Genomic DNA, 16,567 nt, shown 5'->3' on the forward strand with positions numbered 1-16,567 from the left:
CTGGCACTCTGTAGTAGCGATTTTTTCCCAGGTTATTTTTGGTCCTTTTATTCTAAATAATTTTAACCTTGTAGGTGTTTGAAGTTTAAAGAGATATAATTCTTTCATTTTCCATGGCTTGTATGCCTAGACTTCCTTACTGAGAAGACATAAACTTTTAACATGTGTTATATTTTCACGAGGCTATTTACTCTATATTATTATTTAATTCATATGAAATGTACTGGGGGGTGAGCCAAGAAATCAGTATTATCTTTCCCAAAGGTCAGAAAATTCTCTCAGCGCCATTACTTTAAAAAACACCCGGCACCGTGGATTTGTGATGCCACTGTTATAAAATAGGTACTTCTGCCCTGGCTGGGTGTCTCAGTGGATGGAGCACTGGCCTGTGAACCAAAGGGTTGCCGGTTCGATTCCCAGTCAGAGCACATGCCTGCACTGGGGGCCAGGTCCCCAGCAGGGGGAGTGTGAGAGGCAACCACACATGTTGGTGTTTCCCTCCCTCTTTAGAGAAAAGAAGAAAAAAATAGGTACTTCTTGTGCACGCCGAGGTCTGTCACGGGTTCTCCGCTCTTTCCTGTCTGTGTGTCTGTCCGTTTCACAGCTCTGAAGTGCCACCCTGTGTCACACAACAGGAAACACGAGGGTCTGTCTTCCAGAGAAACTTTATGTGAACTTTTTCACGTTAGAAAGTAGCAAAACGTTAAAAGTTCCTTGGGAATAAATAGAACGTCTCTATTCTTGGGTGGGGGAGGGTGGGAACTGCCATTTTTACACAACTTTCTTCTTCTCAATCTTCCCGTCCAGAAACATTGTCTTCCTCCATCTGTGCCACTCAGTGGTGTCCCTAAGATACACGTGTATGTCCCGGAAATGTTAAAAAAAGATTCCCCCAAGCTCTTGTTTTTGTTGTGGTGGACATTGTGGCTGGGACCTCTGATTGGTGCCGGTTAATGAGAAAGATATGGATGTCTGTACATTTTCCATCAAATACTTTACATGTTTCCTGCAGTTTTCTCTTGGGATTGTATGGTTTTTCTTTAATCAATAGGTCACTTAAAACTCTTAATAGTCCCTTGATTACGATTCTGTGTGTGAATTCCAGGGAACTCTGTGAAATGCTGAGTCAGAGGGGAGAGGTCCCGGACTGTGTCCTTCTGAAATGGCCCTCACAGTGTGATGTATTTTGCTATAAAATCCTAGAGTTCCTTAGAGATGAATAAAACTTTTCCTTAAAACAAAGATAACTCATTTCCAGTGAATGCAACAGCCTTTGACATTTAGCTATTGTGTTATTAGATGCTGGGGGAGAAAGAAACCTAAGGGACCAGCCCTGGCTGGTGGGGCTCAGTGGATTGAGTGCTGGCCTGCGAACCAAAAGGTCACTGGTTCGATTCCCAGTCAGGGCACATGCCTGGGTTGTGGGCCAGGTCCCCAGTAGGGGGCGCTTGAGAGGCAACCACACATTGATGTTTCTCTCCTTCTCTTTCTCTTTTCTCCCTTCTCCTCTCTCTAAAAATAAATAAATAATAAATAATAATAAATAAATAAATAAATAATAAATAAATAATCCAAAACAATACTAAAAAAAGAAACACCAGGAGCCACCTTATAATGATCGATCAGCCACCAGAATTTCCAATATACCCCAGCGATGTGACATTTTTGTTACCTGTAATTTTCCCCATACGTGGTCTCAGCGTGGCCCCTTTTCTCTCAAAGCGCCCCCCTGTATTTCAGAACAGGGGCAGAAAGGAAGGTCCTAGCCACGCCCCCAAGCCGCAGCTCGCAGCTGCTTCCCGAGCCCGCGGCTTGGCTCGGAGGGGTCGTGCTCGGAGCGCCTGTGGCGTCCAAGACAAACACGCTGCGGACGTCCGGGTGGGAACTCGCTGCCCCGAGTCATGTTTGTCTGGGGGAGGGGCGCCCGGACCTCAGCGCAGCGCAGCTCCGCGGGAACTGACCCTGGTGGGAGCTTGTAAAACCATCAGAAATGTTTTTAAAAGCCCTGCAAACAAACATCTCTTATTTGCCCTGAAACACCAAATGCCCTGGGTAGGGGGGGCGCCCAGAGATCAGAGATAACTCAGACTTTTCTCATCCTTTGCCACCAGCATGGGGTCCCGTTGCCCTTCCTCCCCCATGGTTGCTCCCGTTGTGGCTTGCAATCCCTCCGAGTGTAGTTTCCTGGGGAGAGAAATGAGCTTGACACCCCAGGGTCCAGGGCAGCCAAGTTGCCCGGCTGGCTGAGGCCAACTTGTTTCTGCAGCATAGGACAGGAGGGGGCCCGGAATCTCTAGCGTCACTGCAAACACTCGTTCGCTGACTTCAGTCAGCGGCCTGCTCAAGACTTGGAGTTATGAAGGACGTTTCAGACCTGGCGTTAGGCACCAGGGAGACTAGTCCGTGCGGGCAGGAGGCAGGGAGGGACATCCAGCTCAGTGGTGGCGTCTTCTGATCTTCCCGCGTGTCCAGCCGTGAGCTGGGTACGGAGCGTGCAGGAAGCAAACGTGTGGAACACTTTCAGGGCGATGTTACAAGGAGTAGAGCGGCCCTCGTACATCCCGCGTGCAGACGTGGACGAGGGGTGGAAGACCAGGGGGTTTATCCAAACACGGGGGCTGAAGCCTGGGCCCCCACCACTTACGTGACCTTGAACAGTCTGAGCGTCTTGGTCCTCATCTGTGAAATGTGAATAGCTGTCCCCACATCGTGACACCATCGAGACAATTGTTGAGAAAACACGTGTGCGAGATGCTGAAAACAGTCTTCTACAGATACAGGTTCGAGTGGTGGAAATAGTTTAGTTCAAAGTCAACAGCATTTGCTATCCCAGTACTAACACCGGAGTGAAACGGATGGACATTCATAGTGAGCAATCTGTATTATGTTTGTGACGATTTATTTTTCTAACCAAAGATTAAGATTATGATTCAGTGTGTTTATTTCCCTAGCCTGCAGAGCATGTGTATATAACTCCTTTTCTGCCAAGCTAAATAGAAAGTCCCCACAGGGAGCGCACATAAGTTAGATAGACCATTGGTTTGAAGGGTTAGAGGGAAAGCAGGGATTACTTTGATGGTTGGTGGGCCTCGGGCACGTCATTTACACACTGCACACGCGTGTGCCAGGGGGCCCGGCAGTGGGCGGGGCAAGGCCGGCTGCCTCCGTGGGGTGGGAGGGGACCGTTGGGAGAACTGGCTGCTGGTGCAGCTGAAAGGGGCCAGAGCTGGGAGGAGCCCCGAGACTCGGCCTCTCGGCAGGAGCCTCTGTACTTCCCTTCCGGGTGGCAGAGCAAGCCCTCAGCCTTCCAAGATGGGTCGGTGTTCCAGGGATGAATTTGTTCCACAGACGTCAGGTGCACAGCCCCCCCCTTAAAGACGCACAGGCACATGGCAACGGGCATTTACAACGAGCAACTGGTACTGTAAGCATTTGTGATTGTTCCTTTTTCTAGCCAATCGAGCCATCAACGACTCCCGTGATTGAGCAGGGAAAAACATTTGCCAGTGAAAACAAAGAACCCAAGAGTGATTGTCGGTCCCACAACCAGCCTTTAGCCCTTTTACTTATCATTGTAAAACTTGAGTGACTTGTTTCACGGAACATTAGACACTTGGTTCAAGGGATCAGGGTCAAGGGGCGGCTCCTCGTGTGGGTCCATCAGCTGCGTTATTCCCCAGCCGCAGTCTGAACCTCTCCGGCTGGGACGGTGGGTCGGTCCATGTCCCACATTCACGGAGGGGGGGGCCACAAAACTCGGGGTGCTGATCTCATCTTTGCATGGCGCCACTCAGGAATTTATTGGGCGCCCATGCGTTCCATGAGCTCGCCTTTCACAGGCCAGGGGCGCAGCGGGGCGGGGCCCCTGTCTGATCCGCCTGCCTGTACTGGGCTCTAGCCCTGACCCGGGAACAGGGCAGGTCTCAGTGAAGGTGTGAATGAGTGAGTGGATGAGTGAGTGGATGAGTGAGCCCCTGGCCTGGGAAGAATATTGAAGAAACACGCAGCCCACTTCCTGTCCACTGTGAGCTGGTGAAGACAGCGGTTTGCTCTTTAAGTTAGCTTTGCAAACTCCGCCTGGGCTGGTGGGTGAGCGGGACAGGGCTCCCTGCCCCCCCCCCCCACCCCCCCAGCAGTGTTTGAGGGAGTCGCTGCACTTGGCCGGCAGAGTGCACTCTGCAGGGGGGAGGGGCGGAGCTCCGCAGCTGTCTTCTCCCCTACAGGGAAGAGGCTGAGCCGTGGACTCCACCTTGTGGTGTTTGCACGGTCAGGACCCTGACAGGTGGCAGGGAGGCGACAGCTGCTGAGCCAGCAGCGCAGCCCGAGGCCACTCAGATGAGCCTCCTTTGGGAGGAGGAAGACCTTACGGAGGGGCCGGGGGCTGAGAGAGACCGGAGGAAAATCTCCCAAAGCTGGGATCCAAACTCCCCAGGCGCTGCGAACTCAGCTCCTCTGTCCCCACCCCTCGGAGCAGCGTCCCTGGGGGGACGGCCTCCTACGGCTCTGCGACAGAAGCGGCTAACGCAGCACCCTGGGAAAGCGCCCATGGACTGTCCCCTGGCTAGCACACTTCTGGTCGCTGAGAGCTGGTGAAGACGGCGGGCGGCTGCGAGGGTGGCCTGTGCACCTCCGTGGTCCCGGCCGGTCACCTGCGGTTCAAGGGGGGGACCAAGGGGCGAGCCAAGCGTCCGGCTCCCCTCCAGCCCTCCCGTCTCTGGGACGCTCACCCGCTTCTTCCCTGCTGCCCTGCCACCCATGGGGCACGTTGGTGGGTGACCTGGAACCCTGCTGCCACCCTGGGAGCACAGAAGAGGTGCCCTTGCCCAGGACACAGGGGAGGAGGTGGACCAGCGAGGACACCCCAGGGGGGACACAGCAGAGTGGGACTGGACCGAGGCCAGCGCTCTTCATGCTTCACTGCGGGGTGACGTTTCCAGAATCCATCCATCCTCTAGCGAATCCAGCTGGCACAACTGGCAGAACCCAGCACCCACATCGGGCTGCCCCCCAGACCAACAGAGCCCCTCTCTGCTCTCCTGGACGTCTCAGCCAATGTCGGGATGCACCCACGCCCCCCACAATCTGAGCGCCTCTTCACCCTGCGAGGGCTCTGAGACCCCAGGCCTGGCTCCCCGCGGGGGCAGACACCCTCCCCCACCCAGCAACCCTCTGAGCCGACACTCTCCTCACTCCCCCAGGCCCTGGCACCCCTGGTCGGGCCTCCCCGTCTGTTTGCACCCTCCTCCTCCCCAGCTCGGGGTGCCCTCCGCACCCCAACAGGCCCCGGCAGCCCCTGCGTGGCTGCCTGCCCCGCTCCACCCCAGAGCAGCTCAGGAAAGAAAGAAGTGGGGGCAGGGCAGAGCTCTCAGGCACTCGGTCCGGCCACCGCAGGGAGCGGGCACCCCCTTCCACCGGCACGCCCGTGTCCTGGGGGAGGGGGAGGGGCTGTGACGGTCGTCTACGTGCCCTTCGCGACGTCCCCTCTTCCCGCTGTCTCACCGTCACAGACAAAGCTGCAGTAAGTGTCCTTGTGTACATTTTATCAGTGGGAATGTTCTTTTACGTCGATGGGACACACCCCCAGGGGTGGGGCTCTGGGTCGAAGGTAAAGATGTCAGTACCACCTGGAGATTCGAACCCCAGTGCTTGTCCTTCGCACAGGAAAGTGGGGCCCTGGGAGGTGCCAACGTCCTGGGCAGCCACGGCGCATCGGTGGGCTCGGGGGTGTGGGCACGTGAGCCCAGAGAGGGTAGGATCTTCCCCTGTGGCCTCCCAGGTGGGAAGACTCCCTCTACTCCTTGTAGGTCCCCATCGGGGGGCAGGGTGCTCTCCGTCCCCCCAGCTTTCCGATCTCACCAGCTCGTCCCTCCTCAGGTGGTGACTTGAACGCTGGCTGCACGCCTGGCGCAGAGCCAAGCTCCAGGGCCCCCCTGACTGCCCACTGTCTACTCGGGAGGGCGACCAGCCAGCCGGTCCTGGTCCCCGGGTGTGCCAAGAGCCTGGGGACACAGGACGGGGCAGCTGAGACATGGAGGGGGGCAGGGAGGCAGCAAGGGCTCCCCAGAGGAGTGACACATGACCCTGATCTCAAAGGTCACAGAGGTGCCAGCCAGGACACAGAGAGGCGGGGAGAGTGGTCCATTCGGGAGCACCTACCACGGAGGTTCCTGGGCCTCCAGCTCCTCCTGTGCCCCGAGCCCTGCCCTCTGCCCCCTCCTCCAACCGCAGCAGCCGGCTCTGTCCAGCCTCATGAACCCGCCCTGTCATCCTTCCCGGGAAAAGTCACTTCTCCAAGCCCTGGCTCCGGCCGCTGCAGGCCGCACTCATCTCCGGCTGCTGGAACAGCCTGTCCAGTGCCCGGCCCATCAAGTTTATCGAGCCCCTGCAGCCCTTATCACTAACACGCTCATCTGGGCACCGGACCCTGGGGGTGAGTGACAGGCTGGCAGGCTGGCAGGGTGACGGGCTTTTGGCTCTGCACTCCCCCCACTGGCCTGCAGCCGGTCGGTCGGAGTGGCCAGCCCCCACAGAGGCCTCATCCTTGGAAACCCTCGCCCCATTCCAAGGCTTTGTCGGGAACATGGACGCATGAGCAAAACCCCCCCACCCGTGTTGGTTACTTACAAAGCAACCCCACGCCCAGCTTTCCCACAGCGGCTGGGGGTGAGCACTATCACACCTGGGGGAAGAGGGAGGGTTTTCTTCGTGGTTGCTCTCCCCACCAGAGCACAGAGGGACCAACTCGGGCCGGCTGAGCAGCCCCGGCCCGTTGTGAGTGCAGAAGGAACCGGCCCCAGCAGTCGCCTCCAGGGGCTTCACGCGGCCCCAAAGCGCGCAGCCGGCACAGCCGTGGAATCAGCCCAGCACCCAGCGGGTGAGAGCAGGTGGGAGGGGGCGTGAGCGGCCCTGCCGCTGGGCCCTCCAGGTTCCAGAGCCGTCCCGTGCTGCGGGGACGGCCGCCGAGCTCCTAGCACCGCACAGTCGTCCGACCAGACACCCACCGCCACCTGCCAGTGATGGGCGAGGACGGCCGGGACCCGCACCTGCTGCTGAGGCGGAAGAGTTACTGAATCTGTCACTAGGGCCACGCGATCTCTAAAGGCGACTTCCGTGGGTCGGTACTTCACAGTTTAAACTGTAAAGTCGCGCTTTCTCTCAAACTGAAATGACCTCAGGGAAGCCCGTGTTCGGTGCAGGGAGTCCTGGCGCGTGGAGAAGCGAGATGTTCGCTCCGAGAAGCGTGTGCACCTGTGGCCCGAAACCACCCGGCGGCTGAAAGCAGGGTGCAGGCCTGCTCCAAGGGTCAGGGGCCTGCTGACACCGTCGGGCATCGCAGTCCTGGCCTGCGCACCGGGCGGGGTGGGGAGGGGGAGGGGCAGGTTTCGAGGCCCCAGCCGAGGACCTGCTGACCGAAGGCTGGCGCAGGGGGTTTCCGTCAGTGCTGGGCAGAGGTGATTTCTGGGAAACTGCTCCACCCAGTAGCCCGTCCCTGAGGGACCCTGTATCTGAGAGGCATGGCCTGGTTACTCTCTGAAATCACCCCGTAGGGGTTAAGTCGGTGCATTAAGACCAGAAGACATTATGGCCCACATCACCGACCCTGGCAGGAAGAGGCAGGTGGCTGGGTCCCTGCTGCCCCCTGACCCAGCTTTGTGACCTTGGGCAAGCCACTTTATTAGCCTCCAGGTCGACTTCTAGTGCTAAATGCTCTGATTCGCTCGCTTCTCGGAGGCAGCTCCAGGATGTTAGGCAGGGAAAGGCTTTGCTGATGAGGAACGGAGAAAGGCATTCAACACAGTCGCCGCCCTCTAACAAGGGCAGCCAGTCTCGTGTCTCTGCGTGGACGCCGTCGGTCTGTGATCTCTTGGATTGCAGCGACAGGGACAGCGTGAGCCACTCAGGAAAGGTCCGTGAGACAGGCCCACCTGCTCCCGAGTTTAGAGGGAGGGAGGAGCCTGGCCCGGATGGGAGGGTGTTCAGGGCCGGGACTGGTTGCCCTGGAGGCTCGGAGGAGCAGTGGTTGGAGAGCAGAGTGGGCGCTAGGGTCTGGGTGACCAGAGACAGACCGAGAGGCTAAGGTCCTGGTACAAAATGCTTTAACTGGTTTGCCGAAATAGCTAACGCAGAGTTGTTGGAAACCGGAACAGTGGACTCCAGTGAGAAATCCGCTTGGTTGTACTTCAGGGACCAGGAAAACCAAGTTCAGATGTACGGAGACTGACACAGGTTTGTGGCCAGATGCTCCGAGGCGAACGGCAAACCGAGGCAACGGCGAGAAGACGTTCTCACCTCTTACCCCCACCTAAACGACCGACACGTGGGTACTGGAGACTGTAGAAATGATTTCAGAATTTAGAAACAGAACACATGCAAATAATAATACACTTCAAAAAACCGAATGACGTTGTTTTGGCATCCCTTCCCCATTTTGACACAAATCAGCGAAAGCTGTCGCAGGCCAGTGCTGGTCTAACAAACCCATTTCAGAGGCGGAGACACTGAGCCCTGGGGGACAGAATCACCACGCGTCTTAACTGCCGTGGGTTCCCCAGCTCGCAGAGTGCTGGGGCGAGGGCTCTGGAAGGAAAAGGATGCGTCTTGCTTTTATTTGCAGGGGATCGTTGGAGGAGGTGGCAGGAGCAAACAACCTGTATACTTTTCTTTTAGCTGTAAATCCAGAAGTTTTCCACAAACCTCAGAATCGTAGGATTACGAATGGTGAAGGGGAGACAGAACCGGCCTGTCTCCCCATGCGAGTGGACGGAAGCCAAGGAGATGGACCCGTGGTGGGAGCGGCCGGTGCCTGACATGCAGCCGGATGCCCGGGGCCGGCGACGACACCCCGAAGCCGTGTGCTGACCCCCCGGCTTGCAGGACGGCATGACAGGGGAGAGGACGCCCCCTGTGAGGAGGCGAGGCCCATCCATTTGGAGCTTTTCCGTAGTTGCTGGGGGAACACATCTAAGGGGGGATTGTTGAAAATGTTTCCCCAGCACACTGACGTCTGTGGAAGAACCCTCAAGTCAGCTTCCCCAGACACCTGTGCACTGAGCCCCTCTCTAGCGGGGCACTGAGGGTTAGCGTGAGCGGCGTGGGGGAGGGGGACACCCCGGGGCTCCTCTGCTCAGGGGCGGCCAGGCAGTGTGGCAGGTCTGCTCAGCTCTCCCTGGGGACACAGTGCGGGGGGGTGGCATCACTCCAGGGCTCCCCCGCAGACAGGCCGTCCTTCCTCTCCACGCGCTCTGCTAAAAGAAGCTCTGTGTTTTAAAGGCGCCCTCTCAAAAGTAGCCTCTTTTTTGACCCCACAAAGACCCAACACAGTCGGTGCGGTGTAGAAGCCACCCAGGAGGGAGTCTAATTAGCAACTGCGCCACCATGCCTGGCGCCTGGCTGGAGTTCAAGTGCTGCCGGAGTGAGGGAAGAGAGGGTGGAAGGAAGGCTGGGGAGTCAGGGGCGGGGAGAGACAAGGGTCGGGTGGCGTCTGGATCTGACAGAGGAGGCAACAAGCCCAGGGGGGAGGTGATTCGCCTAAAGGGTCTCAGCTGATTGTTGGGACGGGGGTGGAGGCGGGGTCGGGGGGCCTCGGGACTGTGCGCTCCCATCCTGGGCTCTCCCTTCCCACAGCCCCGCCCCCCCGTGCCTCCCGGCTCTTTGCTGACAGCTGCATTTCAGCGGATTTGGGGGAGTGAGCTCACCCATGTGGCCCGGTTCCCAGACTGGTGACTAGTGCTCAGGGGCTAGCACCCTCTGGAAATATCTGTCCGTGGGCGGCAGGGCGGCGGAGGGATGCGGCCCCAGGATTTCTGGTCCTGTCTTCCCTTCAGATAAATCCATCACACGGGGCAGGAGCCGCCCGCCCATGGAATCGCCAGGACCCTGCCTCCTGTGCAGGGTGGCAGCACCACACAAACAAGCCTTCCCAGGGTTATTTTGGGAGTTTCATTCCCAGGGAGAAATGAGAAATACAGGCCTACACGGCACTGGAAAGGAGAGTCAGAGAGAATAACTTGTTCATCTCTGTGGGGCTGGAAAGGGAGAAGGAATATCCAATTCTTGCCCTTGTTTGGGCAAGAGGCTCCGAATGTTTGCTCTCTTCCCAGTCCTATTTTTTTGAGGACAAAGAGGGAAAAAGTCCTTTTCATTCATTTTCACGTCAAGATACATTTCGCCAGGAGCAGTGTAGTGAGTTGCATGTGACCGCCCCCCAAGATATGTCCACGCCCTAAGCCTCGAAGCCGTGACTGTGACCTTACGGGGGAAAAGGGTCTTTGCAGGCGCAGTGAAGGTAAGGATCTCAACATGTGACCGCCCTGGGTTGTCTGGGTGGGCCCTGAATCCAAGGGCAGGTCTCCGTGTAGGAGACTCACGGAGGAGAGACAGAGAGGAGAGCTCCCCGTGAGGACAGAGGCAGGGAACGGGAGGTGCTGCCCCGGCCCCGGAACCCCTGCAGGCCCCAAAGGTGGAAGAGACGAGACGTCTCTGATAGAGCATCTGGAGGAAACATGGCCCTGCCGGCCGCACCTTGACTTTGGACTTCTGGCCTCTACAGCCGTGAGAATGCATTTCTGTTGGTGCGAGCCACACGCCCGGCGGTACTTGGCTGCCATCGCCCCAGGAAAGGGATGTACACAGTCACAGGAACGGGGTCTTCTGTGCATGGTCGCCAGCTTGGAATGGTCCACTCCTCGCCTTTCTCCGGCTTGCAGTTCTGATCAGGAGGTGGCTAAAAGCATTCTGATGGTTTCTTTGTGGCTTTAGCTCAAGATCAGTGCAAAAGCGAACAGGGAGAAAGCGGTAGAACGGGGGAGCCCTCGTCACATTCAAGTGGCAGCAGCCCCCTGAAAGCCTCGGTTGACGAAGGGGTTGTGAGGGGCACACCTGAGAGTCAGGGAGACTTATTGCCCACGGAGCACCCACGCCGGAGGTCCCGTCACGTTTGACAGAGGGGCGCGGAGACAGGGGAGCGTCAGGGGTAGAGGGATGCCGCCGTTCTTCCAAGGCTGAGTCAGGAGACGTCGCCCACGCTTTCTCCAACAAGAAACAGAGATTAATGACTTTAGTTAAATAGGGAAGAACTAACAGTTACTCTGTAGTCATAACATACTCAAAGGATTATGGGAAAACAATGTGCGTCTCCTACAGAAGGGAGCCCGTGGGTAGCACTGAGTTGCTGAGCAAGAAAGGGAAGCATGGGCTCTGTGTAATGTCGGTTCTGCAGGACAGCGGTGACTCCGGTGAGACTGAACGTGGACATCATGGACGATGGCCAGCTTGGGCAGGGGCCCAGGGACACAGAGAGACTATATGGAAGGTGATTGTTTCCCCGTCTTTCCTTCTCTATCATTTTTCTTTTCATGGCATGTGTAATTTTAATCAAACTGTTTGAAATAAAACAAGTCAACAGTCAAGTGTATTTTCAAGGTAGAAGTTGGGGAGCGTGGAGGAGGAAGGAAGAGGAAGTCAGCGCGGGGTGGGGCCCCCTGCCCTCCGTCCCTGTCCTGGTGCCGGGCGCCCCCCCGCCTCCGGAAGGACAGCCAGGGATGGGCTCAGGAGCCCTTGGAAGGCCGCCGGTGTCCCCGAGCCCCCGGCTGTCATGCTTGCGCGCAAGGGCCCACGTTTCATAAAGCTGCTATTGGCAGCAGCGCGGTGCTCCTCTGCCAGGCCCGGGCTTGGACGGCAAAGCCGTGAGCGCAGGGGATAACGGAGAATTTCAGGCTGACGACAGCAGCACTTCGGTCATCTTGATGCTCTTTCTGCAGGGCTGGCTCTGCTGTGGGGCATGGCTGCCACCGGTTTCTCTCGAGGGCCCCCCCCCAGCATTAACATCTGCAGCCAGCGTAGTGTCTGGCCCACACACGTGGGCTCGCGAGACACCCAGAAATTCTGGGGCATTTTTGGACCCGGGAAGGCTTTTAAATGTGTTTAGAAAAGAGTGGAGGATAGAAAAGTCACTACCATCCAGTGTTTCCTCTCCGTTTCACTCCACTACAATTCATTTCGAAACAGATTTGGGGAGGTTACCGTGGTTCGCCGGGGCTACAGGCTGTGCCTGTCGGGGACTAAAACGAGGGAGCCCATGCACTGGGACTGGGGGCGCCCGGGCCCCAAAGTGCAGAGGGCTATGTGTCATGTAGCCCTTCGGCGGGCGGACATCCTACTTTATACTTTTTTGGCGATGTTGACCGGGGGAGCCCTGTAGCATCTGGAGAGAGAAGGAGGGGCTTCTCCAGGACAGACTTGGCAGCCAGAGGGCGTGCGGAGGACGTCAGCAGTGACCCGTGGTGTTCCTGGGGACTCCGCCCGGTCCCTCATGGGCAGGTGCCTGTCAGTTTGCAAGTGGAGAGCCGGGAACTGGGACACTCGGCCCTACTGCCAAGAGAGACATGGACTAGAAACACACGCGCGTGGAAAGGACCGAGAGCCCGGGTTGCACGCTTACAGACCCAGGGCTGAATTCCAACCCCGTCTCTTGCTGATGGTTTATCTGTCCTGGTCTAAACTCCCGTCTCTGAGTGAGGAAAAAGCAGCGTGACCGGGTGGGAACACACGCAGCTCTAGAGTCTGACAGACTTGGACTTGAATTCGGCCCCTTGCTCTGTTTTGGGTGAGTCACCTCTCCGCAAACCTTGGTCTTCTCTATTAAAATTAGGGATAACAGGTTAAAAGTGTGTGACAACTAGACATCATAATACCAGGTCTGTCCCTGACGTCAAGGGCTGCAGCCAGGAGGGTGCGCCGCCCAGCAGTTCATCCCCGTAACATCTGGGGCGGTTGCCACCGCTCTCGTCCGTCAGCGCTGCCTTCCCCGAAAGGATAACACCCGTCTCAGAAGCTGCGGCGGAGCGGGTGTGTGAAAGCTCAACTTCGCGTTCCTTCCCGAGCCAAACTCCCGGAACGCTTGGATTAGCGAGCCCTAGGACGCAGGGACTTGCCGTCTGGAAACAGTGCCCTGAGGACTACGACCCCCGGGTGTCTGCGTCATTTCACACGTGCTCGAGGGCTGTGCTGGTCGCTCCAGACATCACATCTGCAAAAGAAGAAATGTCATCATCAGAAAATGTCCCAGTGGGAAGATTTGGGTGATACCGGCTCGTCTCTCACCGGATCTGGCGGGTAAAACACGCTCCCCGGAGCGAACACCTGTCAACCACACGGAGCGAGGATCTTTTCCGCTTGTGCCTGTATGATGCCGGGAACGGCAGGGAGGCATACAGTGCTGCCGCCTGCCAAGTGTCCTCCGGGAGCTCGTCGTGTTGCTGGCATCACCTGCTCATAACAGGCGGGACAGGAGCGCATCAGGAAACGTCAGCGGAGCAATAATTAGCAACTGCGTCAGGCCTCTGGGCCCGTTTTGATGATAATGCGACATCACAGCTGTCTCGCTCGTGGAGAAACAGGGAGGAATAGTTTCTGGAAACTCCAGAAGACTTAGTTCCCTTTTCCCCCCAGTGTAGGGGGGAAGGTACCTTATTAGGGTAAAGCATTCAGGAAAAAAACAGAGGTTCGGGAAATACAAATATTCTAAGCTGCGAACCAAAGGAGTCGTGGGTTTTCCTCGAAATAACGCAAGAAGCTAATACGTTATTTGTACAACGTCTCGTGACGTGTCCAGCATCGCCCAGGGACACGCATGCAAGGGAAATACACACCACGGTTCTGGCGGTCAGTAAGAAGACGATGACGACTGATGACGTGGGACACAATTGGAAAGGAGTGCCCCCGCGGACTGGTGTGCGTGGAGCTCCATGGTGTGACGTGAGTGTCAGTATTTAGAGAGTCAGAGAGAGAAGGAGGGGTTCCGAGAGAGGCATGGGGTGGCGGGTGGACTGAGTGCCACTTGGAAGTGGGAATGGTCCTGAAAAGGTAGTCCACGCTGACCGAACCCTCCTTTTTGTCCAAAACTACTGGGCTAAACAATCAACTTACATGGTTTTATTTATTTGTGTCTCCTTACCGTCTGATGGGCTTTATGCTGTTGTTTTTTTTTTTATCCCGAATTTACTAACAAGAAAACTGAGGTTCAGTGAGCGTGAGTGACGTTTCTGAGACACGCAGCCTGTACCTGGCGGAGGGGCTCTTCTCGCCGTGTTGTCGTGCAGACGTGGGGACAGACGGGGGTGTGGGCACGCACGCGTGTCTGTGTGTTAGACGTGGTGCAGGCAGGAGATGGTGAGAAGAGGTTGCCTTTCACATGTGAGAGGACCGGAGACACGTGTGGGAAGCGGCACGGGTTTGAGGGTGCCAGTGAAGGCCTCTGGCTAACGGGGAAGCAGGGCTTAGCGTGGGAGGGTGAGACGCCAGACCAGTGGGTTAAGGAAAACCCCAGGGGGGAGGCCGGTATCAGCCTGTGACGGGGCGCTGGGCTGGTTTGGGCTGAGAGTCAGGTGTGCACTGGCTGGCCAAGTAGGTGAACGCCCTAATTTGTCTGTGGGCTCTGGACACACAGACCGGACGTGTGAAGGACGGATACCGAGGCATGCCCTCTGATTTGACTGCCGCCCAGGAGGCCTGTGGGAAAGAGTATGACCCCTGACTCCCACTCACCAGTGGCCCCTAGTGAGTGTGGTCAGTACGCGTGAATCTGCTCGTCCTTGGCATTGAAAACCTCTGCCCACGTCAGCATCCCTCCTCTGTAGTTTCAAATTAGACACAACCCAGTCGGCGCCAGTCCACTCCCTGCCCAGGGGAACCGTGACCCCTCCCAGGCCTGGGCCCCTGAGAAGACTCCCAAGTAAGCTTTTGACCCTACACTCTTTTCCCCTGGGCTCAGACAGGAGCATGGCCTGTGGATGTGATGCACCTCCGGGGCACACACAGACTCCACCCACCGTTGTCTTAGAGACTCCTGGAAGGTGCGAGAAGGAAAAAGCAGAAAACACTCCAACTGTGTGTGGGACACACATAAAAAAGGGCCCCGCGAGAGCCCCTAGGGGTTCCCAGAGGTGCTGGAGGCATGAAAGCAGGGGTAAGCCCACTCCGGTGAGGCGGGACTTCCTGCGGGCATGGAGGGGGGCGGGGCGTGCTTGTGAGCTGAGGCTGGGACGTCCAGCGTATTCAGGCGGGCCAGCTCCCTGAATACAAGCCGCTCTGGTGTGTCCATAGGTGCGTTAAGAAATGTGCCCACAAAACCCTGTATATCCTGTGTGACTGTATTTATTAAGCAAAAACATCAAGCCTTTTGCAGTAAGGTCACTCATGAACACCAATAACTAGAACAGTAAAAGGGCAGAAGAAACACACCTTTTTGGGTCACGGCCGTCTTACAAGACTGGCCTAGGGAACTCTGAGTGGTCATTGCGTGGGTGAAAACTGCGTATTCACCCATCTAAAGATGGGCGTTCATTTCAAAAGAGCCTGTGGCTTCCGTTTCACTGGTCCTCTATGCTGAGTGCAAGGTCACACTGAGGACAGCATGCACCCGGGCAGCCCCCAGGTTATGCATGGGCGGGGCTCCGAGGGTCTACCGGACCCCGATCTCCGGAACACAGCAGCATCTCCCCATAACCCCGTGTCCCCGTGGGCTCCCAGGCAGCCTGCCCCGCTCTGTGGAACCCCGAGTTCTGGAGGGGGTTCCATGAGCCACAGGGACGCTGACGACAGAGCAGAGCCAGGGAGGGGCTGGATCTGGAGTGCAGGGACATCCTTGGAGGGAAGAGCTCAGCGGCACGGTCCCTATCTGGCACAAGTTTTTCAAGACCGGTCGCCATTACTTTTTTTGTAAAAATAACTTTTATTTTGAAATAGCTTAGGACTCACAAGGAGTTGCAAAAATAGTACAGAGAGTGTCTGTGTACCCTTCACCCAGTGTCCCCAATAACTGTGTCCTACAAAGTCCTAGTGTCTTGTCAGGAGCTGGGCACTGACGTTGGCATGGTCCACTTAATTCGGGAGTGGAGCTCACCTGGGTTTGACCAGTGATCTTTGTCTTTTTCTTTCTTTTTTTAAAAAATATTTTTTAAATTTATTTTTAGAGACGGGGAAGGGAGAGAGAAAGAGAGGGAGAGAAACATCAATATGTGGTTGTCTCTCAAGCACCCCCTACTGGGGACCTGGCCTGTGACCCAGGCACATGCCCTGACTGGGAATCGAACCAGGGACCCTTTAATTCACAGGCCGGTGCTCAATTCACTGAGCCACACCAGCCAGGGCTGATCTTTGTCTTTTTCTCCCTAAACAAGTCCAATGCTTTGGAATTATTAGATCACTTATTTTTCCAGTGTTAAAAATGCAAAAGCAAAAAACTTTATTTTTGTAACAAACTCTCCCATTACATGCTCTAAAAATTTTAACTGGCCTCAAAAAATGTATATGTGTGAAGACTGAGTAGGTTTCACATTCATGCAAATTACTTAATGTTGGTATTGAAAGGCAAAGGTTTTCTTTGAAATTTCTAGCATGTGTTATATTTGTAGTCCAAAAAATAACTTATGGAACAGCAACTTTACAGATTAAACTGAGCCAGCATTTTATAAGAGCCTGTGGGCCCGGGTCCTGGTTCCACCTGCTGCTGCAAGCAGGATGAAGTTATCTTCGTCGAGTCCCTTGATCTCTTTGGCCCTGAGTTACT

At 56.3% G+C, this 16,567-nt stretch overlaps 1 protein-coding gene across 1 annotated transcript in view; it reads left to right on the plus strand.

Moving 5' to 3' along the window:
* Positions 1 to 13,535: 13,535 nt before the first annotated feature.
* SLC22A3 (solute carrier family 22 member 3) overlaps positions 13,536 to 16,567 on the plus strand; it is an 88,474-nt gene continuing 85,442 nt past the window's right edge. Inside the window, exon 1 of the mRNA XM_045844103.1 lies at positions 13,536 to 13,755. Within this exon, the coding sequence (XP_045700059.1) occupies positions 13,678 to 13,755 (78 nt within the window). The 5' untranslated portion in view covers positions 13,536 to 13,677. The remainder of the gene's footprint in view (positions 13,756 to 16,567) is intronic.

The sequence above is a fragment of the Phyllostomus hastatus genome, unplaced genomic scaffold, assembly GCF_019186645.2.
Source record: "Phyllostomus hastatus isolate PE091 unplaced genomic scaffold, TTU_PhHast_1.1 phas_contig_40, whole genome shotgun sequence".
NCBI lineage: Eukaryota > Metazoa > Chordata > Mammalia > Chiroptera > Phyllostomidae > Phyllostomus > Phyllostomus hastatus.